The sequence below is a fragment of the Podarcis cretensis genome (assembly GCF_951804945.1).
Source record: "Podarcis cretensis genome assembly, chromosome: 16".
Taxonomy (NCBI): Eukaryota; Metazoa; Chordata; class Lepidosauria; order Squamata; family Lacertidae; genus Podarcis; species Podarcis cretensis.
In genome coordinates this window covers 9,805,054-9,818,549 of record NC_137186.1, presented here as the reverse complement: position 1 = coordinate 9,818,549, position 13,496 = coordinate 9,805,054, and the positions used below count along the sequence as shown (strand labels likewise).

Genomic DNA, 13,496 nt, shown 5'->3' with positions numbered 1-13,496 from the left:
CGAACATGAGTTTGACCAAACTGTGGGAGGCAGTGGAAGACAGGAGTGCCTGGCGTGCTCTGGTCCATGGGGTCACGAAGAGTCGGACACGACTAAACGACTAAACAACAACAACAGGAATAACAGTGAGAGAAAGGCTCTTTCCTTTACGCTTTGCCTTTTGGCTTCCTGCAGGAATCCAGATGGCCACTGAGAGACCAGGATGCTACACTAGACAGGGCTTTGCAAGGCTGTCCAACCCTATCTGGAAATTTTATTAGGATTTGAACCCAGGACCTTCTGCATGCAAGGGAGACACCATGCAGTGTCCCTTTCCTTTTTTTATATAAAGTGGTACCTCGGGTTAAGAACTTAATTCGTTCTGGAGGTCTGTTCTTAACCTGAAACTGTTCTTAACCTGAAGCACCACTTTAGCTAATGGGGCCTCCCACTGCCGCCACGCCACCGCTGCGCAATTTCTGTTCTCATCCTGAAGCAAAGTTCTTAACCCAAGGTACTATTTCTAGGTTAGCGGAGTCTGTAACCTGAAGCGTCTGTAACCCAAGGTACCACTGTACAAGCTCCCTTGAAAACTGCTTTAATTATATCCCAGAGGAGAGGGGTAGTTATGTTGTTCACATCATTTTTTAAAAAAGTAGTTTTGGAGGGTCTTCAAGAGACTCTCGTTATTTGGCCTGTGGCCAGTATGGGGTGTTTGAAGGACCATGATGGGGTGGTTTGTATTTCCTCTCCTAGTTTGAGTGTAGCTTCTACTGGAGCGTGGCCACCTCACGAGAAGATGTTGGGAAAGATTGAGGGCACAAGGAGAAGGGGACGACAGAGGACGAGATGGTTGGATAGTGTTCTCGAAGCTACCAGCATGAGTTTGACCAAACTGCGGGAGGCAGTGGAAGACAGGAGTGCCTGGCGTGCTCTGGTCCATGGGGTCACGAAGAGTCGGACACGACTAAATGACTAAACAACAACAACAACAAATAATGTGTCCTTGACCTCTGCTTCTTCCTTGCTGAACAGAGGACAGAGAAGTGTGTCTATGAAGACTCACCTACTGGTCATTGGTAAAACCAGCCACGTTTTTAAAAGTAGTTACATAGAAACAAATAACCTTGATCTATTCAGGAATGGGGAAACTGTGGCCTTCTAGATGCCACTGGACTCTGGTTTCCATCATCCCTGACCACTGGTCAGGCAGGGTGGCACTGATGGGGAGTTCAGCAACATCTGGAAGGACACTGGACTGATTGGGTAAACATTGCAATGATGACGCTTGCTGTTGCTTCATACATGTATAGCATATTTCACATGGGCAAAGTCTGTTGCATACTTATAGCAATCCTTATGGCAGTCTTGCAGAGCAGACTAGGGAAAATGTTATTTCCCCTAATTGACGGGTGGGAGGGGTGGCGCTGTAGCAGAGATGTGGGGAATGGTACCTGTGGATGAGCTGGCAATGGACTCAGCTGCTTAGCCACCAGGGACCCTGGAGTCCTGTGGAGTCTGGATGCTGGAGGCTAGCGGTAACTCACAAGTAACTGTGGTTCATCCGTCTTCCTCGCTGCTGCTGCTCTGTGCAGCTCTCCTGCGCGACAGGACTGGAATTCCCTCTGAGAGTTAACTATACATACCGCACACACACACACACCCAACTACATGATTAACTGTGATTCCTCTTGGCATGCATGAGAGAGGAAAGGATGTTAAGTTGCCCTTCTACAATGCACACATGGAATGGATTTGCCTGCCAGAACAGGCATTGCAAATCGTTTGATCCTCCTCAGGAATGTGACAGAAGTTTATAAGATCAGGAGTGATGTGATGTTGAAGAGAATGTAGTGTGAAATGTTTTTCTCTCTCTCTTTTTCTCTCTCTACTTCCACCACTCCTCCCTCAAAGCACTATCCCTTGAAATGGGCTAGGTAGGCATTTCCTGTTAAGAGAAATGGCTGGATTTCCTTTTAGAGCAGGTAGGGGGAATATGCGGCCCTCCAGGTGTTTCTGGTCTTCAACTCCCATCATTCCTGACCATTGGCCATGCTGCCTGGCGCTGATGGGAGTTGGAGTCTGACAACATCTGGATGGCCGCATGTGCATTTAATATGTGATCCCTGATGGGTTGGGACATGTGTCTAGGAAATAGGTTGGTAGCTTCTGGCCCTCCTGATGTTGCTGGACTCCAGCTCATCATCATTCCTGACCATTGGCCATGCTAGCTGGTGCTGATGGGAGTTGGAGTCCAAGAATTTATGGAGAACCAGACATTCCCCATTCCTTATCTAATAAATAACCTAAAGAATTCTGCTCTGTGGCTTTGTTTAAGACAGTCTGATGGACACACAGGGTTCTTCTCTGTTGAATCCAGTGTCAAGGTTGCTCTACTCCACAATAGGAGATGGATCGAGTTCATGGAGAACAAGACTTTGGGCATTTCATTAGCTAGAAAATGTTGTGTGTGAGGCATCTATAAGGGGAGGGTATCTACAGGTTAACACAAAACAGCAAGAATCTAAATACAAGGCATCTAATTTTTCTACTGGAAGCTGCAGAATACCCAGATGTTAAACCTGCTGCCTTGAGAGAGTCCACCCTCTCTGGATGATCCCTCATTTTAAATATTGTGGGGTGGTTTTTGTTTTTGTTTTTAATGAATATCTCACTCCCCCTGCAATTCACCTCAAAACAGCTTGCAATTAAAAAAAACACAAGTAAACATTATGTATTAAAACAAACCCTTCACAGTAACAGCCAAATTATTCTAGGCCTGTAAAGCTCAGCTTGTGCAACTGCACCATTCAGATACTTAGTAAAGGGCCCCTTCTGCAACTCCCATCCCCTACTCAACACTGTCTGCAACTGCCATACAACTGTCCTCTCATAGAAGTCTTGCAAGAACCCAATACCCAGTGGAGGCTGGTCAATTAGGGCACTGCCCCACCAAGCTTAGTGTGCCCCCACCTGCCTGCTTTTTGACTCATAACCAGGCCCGGGGTTGGCCCTGCCTGTTGGCACCCTTAGTCTCAGTGATGCCCCTTGCAGAACTCAGCAGGGAAGAGGGGGATGGGGACAAAACTATAATCAGTTAGCTCTGCCTGTCATTAGCTCTGGCTCCGCCTACTGTCGGGCTCCCTGCCTTCTGCCCCACCAGCCCCAATGAGCACCAGCCACCAAAGCCAATAACCGCCAGATCACCATCTAGTGCTCCTATCAACCTTTCCTCCATCCTCATATCACTCAGAAGATCCTCCGGCGTTTGCTGGTTCTCCCCTTCTCCCTCTCCCTCTCTTCTTGTTTCCTTCTCTCTCTCTCATCGTCATCGTGCCTGGGGTTATGAACTTCCCTGCAGCTGCCCCTTGCTGAAAGACAGATGGAGCTAGCTGGACTGTCAGACAGAGCCAGTCCCATGGAGTTTCCCCGGGGCTATCCGCCAGCTGTAAACAGTCGTGCCTAAGGGGAACCTAATCTCAGCCCCCATCCTGCTGCCCCACTCCGCAGCCTCTTTCGCCTTGCCTAGTGCGGTTCCTCGGATGGACGATGGGCAGATAAATGACCTTCCCAGATTCCCCCCTCCCGTTTTTTCCCCTTTCCTTTTTCCTTTTTGAGGAGAGGGAAACTTCAGCATGAGTTGGCCTGTTGAGATGGAAGTCACCTTGCCCACCCTAAGTACTGGTTAGGCAGGAGGTGGACGGGGTGATCTGGCTTCCCCGCTAAGCCATCGGCGGCCTGTCAAATCTCTGCCCAGCTGAGTAACTGACGTATTTTTCAAGAGCATCATTTGGAGACACAATAAAAATAGAAGCTCGTACTCGCGACCGGCAGCGGCTCCCCTCCCTAGGAAGCCGAGAGGAGGAAAGGGCGCACTGTCTGATTCTAAACAAAGCCTCTGCTTTCATTTAGAGTAGGATGCTAGTCTTGGGGGAAAGGGAGCCCTAAACGCAATAGGGAAAGGAGGGGATTACACTTACTTCTCAAGATCCCAAGAAGGCAGAGGCAGATCAGAAGAGCCATTGAAGCGGGTGGGCGAGGAATCTTCTCCCTCAAAATAAAGACATTGCCTCTGTCCTTATGCGTTCCACACACCCCCTCCAATATGGGGGGGTTACAATCCAAGTGGTGCAGGCGGTTCCGGCAGCTCCTAGGATTGAATGAGGTGTAGGTGTGTGTGTGTGTGTGTGTGTGGAGGTGGGGACTGCAGAGAATGGAGGCTTCTCTGAGTTGTTGGGGGGGGGGGGCACCGCAATCTCTAACCCAGCCCAAGTTCCTTCTAAGTCGCCCCCCACCTTTCGGCCGCTGTCCGTGGTGCTGAAGTCCAAGCCGGCGCTTCCTCTTTCGGGGCAACGGCGCGCTCTCCGTGGTGCTGGAGCGCTTTGCCGCTGTCCCTGGTGCTGAACGGACCGTCAGCCCCGCCGGAGAGCCATGCGCAAAAACCCGGGAGCCCCCATCCACTCACTCACCCACCTACCAACCTACTCACGCCTCGACCTCGCCTGGCTCGCCAAGGCGATGCGCAGGAGAACCTGTGAAGGGGCCGAGATGATGCTCGGGAGGGCGAGGGGGGGGTGGGGAGAGAGAGGCAAGTGCCAGGATGCTCCAGGCTCTCTCTACATTTGGCGTCCTCTCTCTCTACCCAGCGCCTTGGCTCCGGCTGCTCCCCTTGACGCAGAGGCCACCCCTGAGGAGCTGGCGAGCGCTGGCTCTTACGTCCCCGGAACACACGGGCCGATCCAGGTCCGCGGGGACCCATCCGCCGTCTGCCGCTAGAGGCGAAGGACGGGGAGGGGGGGAGGTAGCTGCCCTTTCCCCAGCGCAGGGGAGCGGAAGCAAGTGTCTCAGAAGCTCGGAGATGAAGATGGACAGGACCACGCCGGCATCCTTAGGACTGGCCTATACCGAGCCCTCCTGATGGAGCGCATTGCTTGGTGTATATTCAGGATATGGAGGAGAGTAGAAATCTGAAGGATGGAAGAAAGGGCTAAGATATTTGCTTGTATTTAGATGGCTCTCTCTTTGTGTGTGTTATTTCCTTTGTCGCGCAGACATAAAGGTACGGCTATGGGGAGTGGGAGAGACAAAGTCTTAATGCTCTGTAAAGACCCTCTGCCCCGCTTTGTGCAAGTCTGGATGAGTATGGGAGAGAGGGGGGAGAGTCCTTTGGGGGGGGGAGAGATATAAAGAAAAATGCATACACAAGGGAAAGAGACGTAGGAAGCTGACTTATACTGAGTCAGACCACTGGTCCATCCGGTTCAGTGTTGTCTACATCAGGGGCTCCCAAGCTGTGATTTGTGCACTGCCAAAGGTTAGCAGGCTTTGTTCAGGGGATCCGAGGCATTGCTGCATTAAATATGCATGTTGAGTTTCAAATTGCCTTTTTACTGCTTCTTTCTTTCTTTCTTTCTTTCTTTCTTTCTTTCCTTCCTTCCTTCCTTCCTTCCTTCCTTCCTTCCTTCCTTCCTTCTTAAAATTATCTTATTAAATGTATAACAAACAAGACAGGCAGGGTATTCCAATGAGTCAACAAAAGAGGAAAGGAACTGAGCACGCTCAGGTATAAGGTAAGGAGATGAAAGGTATAAAGAAAAATACCTGAAGAAACTTGTACAGAAGAGGCAACATGGCAGCATCACAAGATAAGACATAAACAGCAGATCAAAAACTCATATAATCAAAAAGAGCGCCGGATGAAATTGTATTTGGATGGCATTTGCCATCCGTGTGACTGTGTCATTAAGTAAGCTACAAAAACCCACTACAGTAGGCAGTTCAAAGAGTGTGCTTACCCTCTGAGAACCTGGAGTGGGTGGCTCAGTTATCTGATGTGGCTATAAATAAGGCTTTTTTAAAAAAAAAAACCCAGCTTGCTTTTTAAATTTATTGTATTGTATTCTATTGCCTTACCATTTTAATTCCGAGATACAATTAGAAATCAACTAGCACAGCCCATTTCAATTGCTTCAATGGGCAGAAATTTCACGACGTGATACACCAAGGCAGTTGAGCAATATTCAAGTAGTCCAATAGTCTACAATGACCACAGCCGCTCTCCAAGGGCTCTCCCAGGGGATGTTTCCAGCCCTACCTGGAGATGCCGGGGATTGAACCTGGGACCTTCTGCATGCCAAACAGGTGCTCTAACACTAAACTAAGGCCCTTCACTGATGGGACACTCAGTTATACTGTGCCAGACCACTGGTCTCTATAGCTGAGTAGTGTCTACTCGGCTCCAACTGATAGTAGCTCATTCCCAACCCTAGTTGCAGATACTGGAGATTGAACCTGCATGTAGTGCAAACACTCTACCATCCAGCTACAGGCGGAATCTGTTACAGTATGTGCATATCTTCTTCTTCTTCTGTGGCGATCCCTCGTAGCCGAGTAAGATTGTCTTCCTTAAACACAGTTTTAACAATGAGTCCGTAAGTGACTGTGGAGGCCAGTTCTGGATCCACACGTCCTTCCACAGTGGGGACATTGGTTTCCGGGCGGGAGCTGATCACCGTGTGGATTTGCCAAGCGTGCCTTCCTCCTACCACGTTTCTCCCTTGCGTCCTGAGTTCGAGTGTCGTCAAAGCCCATGACACCTTTGGTAAAGGCTGTTCTCCAACTGGAGCGCTCACAGGCCAGTGTTTCCCAGTTGTCAGATAATTCAGCGAGTAGATATATATGTGTGTGTGTGTGTGTGTGTGCGCGCGCATATATGGTATATAAGCAGAAGCAGGCACTGGAGAGAACTATATACTTCCCACCTTGTAGTGTGTGAGAACCAGAAAGTGGGGGTGGAAGGGGAGAGATTCTCTCCCTGTTTATTGTAGGAAAAGGTATTCGCTGTGGTCAAGTATGTACAGTAAGCATGCACGAGTGTATTGATTTGATCATGTGCAAGAGGCCCCATGAGTGTGATTCTGGGTACCTGCACAATAATTCCTGAAGCCTACATGCATCGTTTTCTGTGTCTGTCTGTGTGTGTGTGAGAGAGAGAGAGAGAGTGTAACAGGATGATAGTTCTGTGTGTGTCATCCTTCCATCCATTGATGTTGGAAAATTCAGGACTGAAGAAAAGAAAGAACTTCTTTTTGTAGTTAAACTATGGGATTCCCTCTGGCAGGAGGCAGTGCTGGCCACCAACCTGGATGGCTTTAAAAGATTTGACAAATTCATGGAGGAGAGGGCTATCAGCAGCTACTGGCCAGTGGTCACTCCTCTGTTGGAGGCTTCATGCCTCTGAATGCCAGGTGCTGGAGATCACAGGCAGAGTGATTCAGGTCCTGCTTGTGTGATTCCCAATGGAGCATCTTGCTGGCCATTGTAAGAACAGGATACTGGAGTAGACTGGTCATTGGACTGATCCAGTGGGGTTCTTCTTATGAGTGAATAAGCCACGGTTGTACAGTCTGTATCAACACTCCTTTCCTGTACTGTATGGCTGCGCTTCTGGTGTGGGAACTCAAGAGTGGTACCTCAGGTTACAGACGCTTCAGGTTACAGACTCCACTAACCCAGAAATATTACCTCGGGTTAAGAACTTTGCTTCAGGATGAGAACAGAAATCGTGCCCTGGCGGCGTGGCGGCAGCAGGAGGCCCCATTAGCTAAAGTGTTGCTTCAGGTTAAGAACAGTTCAGGTTAAGAACGAACCTCCGGAATGAATTAAGTACTTAACCCGAGGTACCACTGTATGACTTTAAGTGTGAGAGAGTGTATGTGTTTGAGTTGTGTGAGCCTTTGTGTGGGGTTAGCTGCACACGGGTATGTCTGTGTTTTTAAGTTAAAGGTAAAGGGACCCCTGACCATTAGGTTCAGTTGTTGCCGACTCTGGGGTTGCGGTGCTCATCTCGCTTTATTGGCCGAGGGAGCCTGCGTACAGCTTCTGGGTCATGTGGCCAGCAGGACTAAGCCGCTTCTGGCGAACCAGAGCAGCGCACGGAAATGCCGTTACCTTCCTGCCGGAGTGGTACCTATTTATCTACTTGCACTTTGAGGTGCTTTTGAACTGCTAGGTTGGCAGGAGCAGGGACCGTGTGTTTAGTTGGCAGGAGCAGGGACTGTGTGTTTAGTTGACTCCATATGCTTTTTTGTGGAGAACCGATTGGTAGAAAGGAGAAACTGAAACAAAAATTGACATGGTCGCACATCCCTAACACACACACACGCACACCGTGACAGCAGAACAGTGCATTTAATCTCTCAGTGTGCTTCCCTGGTGCACATATACCATTTTGCGTGCTGTCTTGTTTACAAACACGAAGCCTTCCTGACTGAGCAGGTGACTGGAACACATCGCACTCCACTCTGCCCCCCAAACCACCTAGGGTTTGGCCAGGAAGAGGAATGTGTGGAGGGGGGGGAGCTAGACTGAAACCAGCCAAATTCAAAGCAGGCTCCATTTAGGTCAGTCAGGGCTTAACCCACAAACAAGGCCTGATGGATGCCTGGGGAGGGGGCTGGCTGCTGGAGGGGGGGGGGTGTAGGCAGGACACAAGAACACATCAGCCAAGAAGCCGCCCAGATGAACAGCCTGGTCTTTGTTTTCATTTAGTTTATCGGAAGCATCTACACACCTTCATACAAATACATGTCCATTTCTTCATGAAAGCATTACCAAAATGTAATAATAATGCATTTGATGAAGTGATCTCTAGTTCTTCAAAAGCTGATGCATATGAATGTGATTCCTGCATTTAGCTAGCTGTGATTTCTTCGATTTTGCAATCTTCTTTGCCCAAGCTTTCCCGGGCCCTATATATATATATATATTATATGAACACCCATTTTGCAAGCTTTTATATATTTTTACACTACTGTTTTCAATGTTTCATGCTGTATTTCTGTTTTAGTTTTAACAATATTTCTGACCCCGTTTTTATGCTTTGAGATTTTTTAAAAATAAAAATGATTGTTATGTGTTTTGCGGGTGAGGTTGGGGCTCAGTCCGGATATCATCTGGGGTCCTCTTCCAATATACGAGAGCAAGCTTGCCAAACCAGGTCCATTATCAAGTTAACGGCTGGCTAGTTAAGTGCCACGATTTAACATCCCCAAAGAAGTCGCTCTGTTGCCATAAACCAACTCAGTGGGCTTCCACCCCCCCCCCGCCCTGCTTCATGAACTTGCCAGCGTTGTGTGTGAGAGCTGAAAAGTGGAATGCTAGAAGCTGCAGACAGATAGACTGTGCTTCACTCTGTCCTGGATCTAAAACTGTGACCAATGGAACAGCAAGATCTGCTGAGGTGTTAATGCTGTGAGCCCCTCCACCCTACGCTCAGGTTGTATGTATATCTATCTACCTATCCCAAATGCGTCACAGTCTCCTCTTGTTACAAGGAAATTGATCCCTGGGCAAGTGCTGGAACGGCTGGAGTTTCTCACTGCTTGGAGATTGGGGTGGTATGTCACAATAAGAAGCAGTTTGTAAATGCTTTAAATTCGAATAAATCAATAAACCCACAGCACAGTCCCACCAAGTCCAAGAGAAGCTGTCTCCACATTTTACATTCCTTGTTTCTTTGGTTTCATTTTTTAAAAATAATATTTTTAAATTAAATTTTCAAATTTACGAATTCTTTTAAAAACACAGTCACAACAAATCTCTCCTATCCATTGATTTCCAATCCAACCTTCCATGGTATTGTTTTATGCCCTGATAAAGCTGCTATGTTGCTTACATTTTATCCATCAGATGTCAAGGAGATAAAAGAACTACACAACTTTTAGAAGACATCTGAAGGCAGCCCTGTAATGGGAAGGGTTTTTTTATTATTATTAATGTTTGACATTTTACGATGTTTTTATATGTGCTGGAAGCCGCCCAGAGTGGCTGGGTAAACCCAGCCGGATGGGCGGGGTATAATCAGCATCATCATCCATTATATAGGTTAATTCCAAATGGTTAAACTACAGATTCTCATCTTTTGCTATACTTCAAGTCCTGCATACCATAGTATTTTTCCCCCAAATGGAAATATTACACAATGGCAATGTTTTGTGGAATATTTGAAGGTTCCCTTTGGTTTCAATAGCAAGGTCAACAGCCGCGTTTCTCAAGTTCCTTCCCTGCTCGCCCCCCTCCCCACCCCATTCAAACAGCTCCCCTCCCTCATTGGAAAGTCAGGAGGTCAGGAAAGGCAGGCACAAGGGCAGCCATGCAGATGGCGTCTGGCATTTGCTCTTCTGTTCTAGCCAGGCGTGATGCTCTGGGCCAGAAAGCCTGTCCATGCGTGAAGAGCCTATGGAACAGAAAGGCAGGCTGCACAGGGGGGGTGAGGGGAGCTGGAAGAGAAGACTGCACTCTCCTAGTTAGCTGGACTAATGGCTTTGTCTGTAGTCAGCTGCAGGAACCGAGAGGCGGCCTCTAACTCACCTGCTTTGCATGCAGAAAATTCCAGGTTCAACCCTTGTCGTCGCCAGGTAGACCTGGGAATGCCCCCTCCCTGAAACCCCAGAGAACTGCTGCCAGTCAGTGTTGAGTTTGATGGGCCAATGGTTTGATGCTTTTTAAGGCAGTATCCCGCAGGACGCAGGTGGCGCTGTGGGTTAAACCACAGAGCCTAGGACTTGCCGATCAGAAGGTCGGCGGTTCGAATCCCTGTGACGGGGTGAGCTCCCATTGCTCAGTCCCAGCTCCTGCCAACCTAGCAGTTCGAAAGCACGTCAAAGTGCAAGTAGATAAATAGGTATCACTCAGGCGGGAAGGTAAACGGCGTTTCCGTGCGCTGCTCTGGTTCGCCAGAAGCAGCTTAGTCATGCTGGCCACATGACCCAGAAGCTGTACGCCGGCTCCCTCGGCCAATAAAGCGAGATGAGCGCCGCAACCCCAGAGTCAGCCACGACTGGACCTAAATGGTCAGGGGTCCCTTTACCTTTAAGGCAGTATCCCACGTCCCCTTCTTTGGAGAAGGGCCATAGTTCAGCCGCAGAACATCTGCCTTGCCTGTAGAAGGTCCCCGGTTCATTCCCTGGAGTTCTGGTACGACATCTGCTGACATCTGTGCAAGCGCAACAGCTGTCTCAAATATCCGCACCTGGGAAGCAGCTGCAGTGTGTGTTTTCAAACTAGGTGGAAGCTGGTTTGAGGGGGAAATGCTTCAAGCGGGTCAAGAGGATCATAGTGCCTCAAGGACCGACTCTCTCCACGTGAACCTACCCAAACCCTGAGATCACCTTCTTTGTGTACCTCCTCCACGTTGAGGTCTGGAGGGCGGCAACACGAGAACGGGGCCTTTTCTGCAGTGGCTCCCTATCTGTGGAATGATTTCCCCAGGGAGGTTCAGCTGGCGCCTTCATTATACACCTTTAGGTACCAGGAGAGAACGCTCCTCTTCAACTAGCCCTTTGGCTGGTACCCTTTTAAATGTGTTGTGGGAGGGGGAAATTCTTGGTTTGTTTTTATTATGTATTTTGTGTTTTGTATATTGTAATTTTATGTTGTGAACCACCCTGAGATCTAGGGATAGAGGGTGGTATTTTATTTTAACAACAACAATTCTCAAGAAACTATGGCATAGATACGCATTGTGGCTCATGTCATGTGTACAGGAACGCACTGGAGCCAGAGTTATGTGTACACAGACTCAAGTGTTGCCACTGTAGAACTCAACAGGGAGCTCTAGCACCACCTACTGTTGGCCTCCCTGCCTTCTGCCCTACCAGTCTCAACAGCCACCAGTCACCGCTGACTCTCTCTGAGTGTGCGATATACACTCATTCGTATCCTTTTCCCGCCAACCACGGTGCTCTGATGATTCAGCATCCGTGCCTTTAATAATTCACAATCGCCCGAGAGTGAGACGAGCATTTAGCAGGGGAAGCAGGAGCTGGATGATGAGTCAAGTCTAATAAAAGAAGTGGTGGGGACATTGCAAGGAATACAAATGTTGTCCTCCTCCTCCTCCTCTCTCCACCGCGTCCTCCCTCCAACCCCACCCTTATTGTGTTTTGTTTGTGTTTTCTTCTGGCCCTTTATGAAGAGCAGTTCCTTCCCTGAAGTCTCTTCTCCAAACAGCAGATCCAAGAACAGGGCAGGAGTCCATGTTGAAGTTGAGAGGGCAGGACAGCTCCTTCCACACAGTCCTCTCAGAATGCGCAGGCGGATCTCTCCCCCATAAACAGTTTGGCCTTGGGATGTGATTTCCGCACCCCAATATTTTTGTCTGGTGCTTCTCCTGCAAATTTCCCTCTGGGTGTGTTTCAGACACACACAGAGATAGAGAGAGACGGGGGGGGGGGAGAGAGAGAGAGAGAGAGAGAGAGAGAGAGAGAGAGAGAGAGAGATGGGGGCCCTCTCAACACAATCAGGGTGGCCAGATCCCCAATCTAAATTATTAGATACAGTGGTGCCTCGCAAGACGAAATTAATTTGTTCTGCGAGTTGTTTTGTCTTGCGATTTTTTCGTCTTGCGGAGCACGGATTCCCTGGGTATTAACGGTTGTAAGAAAAAGGAAACAAACTCGCAAGACGTTTTCGTCTTGCGAAGCAAGCCCATAGGGAAAATCGTCTTGCGAAGCAACTCAAAAAACAAAAAACCCTTTCGTCTTGCGCATTTTTCGTCTTACGAGGCATTCGTCTTGCGAGGTACCACTGTAGATAATTTATTACGGTTGGAGACCAGCTTATAAAACACACTTGGGAGTATAATCCCAGAAGGAAAACAAACAGTTAAAACAATGTACAACAATAAATTTAACATTTATAAATGCGATAAGCGTATAGACACTTAAAACTTTAAGATAAGCTACCGCAGAGAGATGACCCAGAGTCACCCATGGAACTGAGTTTGGGGATTTTTTTAACGAACTAGTTTGAGTCGGGGGATTGTTTGCACCTACAGATCCGTACACAGAATCTGGCGACCATCTGGGTCGTCTTACGATCTTTGCCTAACAGGAAAAGGAAACCCACCGTTTTTTTTTAGTGTTACGAAGACTGTTCATGCAGATTGCAAGCTTCAGTCTGGCAGAAGCTGGCCGCAAATGATTGCGTAGTGTCTCTGGGGTGGGGGTCTGTTCCCCTCTGCTCCCCCTCCCCCTCTTCCAATTAACCTCCCCACAGCATAATGTGAATCAGCCACAGTACCACAACCTTGCTGGCATCTATAAAGGTCACACCGCTCTGTGCCAGCTGCGTACTTTGGTAATGGAGTTTCCATGTTTGAGGGCAAATGCGCAGGGCCCTTGGAGTGGGGGGGCGGGAGAGAACGGGGCCCAGGGAAGCACTTTTGGAGTGTGTCTTTCCGCTAAGGCGTTTCAAAGGGAAGCAGCAAATTTCGCATCTCCAGGATTGATTCACCAGGCAAGCCTCCTCAGTGGCCTAGAAACATGTTCTAGAGAGGCTGGCAGATGTGGGAGATGTCATTAGTTTGATTATGGCAAGGAAGGAAGAATTGATGCGTTGACAGGTTCTCGTCATTTCGCCATCTGTAGAAGAGTAGCAGTGTGAGGAACGGGATGGGGGGGCTGTCCTTATTCGCTTTGGACAGGGGTGCCTCTCTCCTTGAGAGCCAGTGTGGT

At 48.6% G+C, this 13,496-nt stretch overlaps 1 protein-coding gene across 1 annotated transcript in view; it reads right to left on the bottom strand.

Moving 5' to 3' along the window:
- The window catches only part of CHRNB2 (cholinergic receptor nicotinic beta 2 subunit), a 33,467-nt gene extending 29,362 nt beyond the window's left edge, over positions 1–4,105 (bottom strand). The window contains exon 1 of the mRNA XM_079958180.1: positions 3,960–4,105. Within this exon, the coding sequence (XP_079814306.1) occupies positions 3,960–4,002 (43 nt within the window). The 5' untranslated portion in view covers positions 4,003–4,105. The remainder of the gene's footprint in view (positions 1–3,959) is intronic.
- Between the last annotated feature and the right edge of the window lie 9,391 nt (positions 4,106–13,496).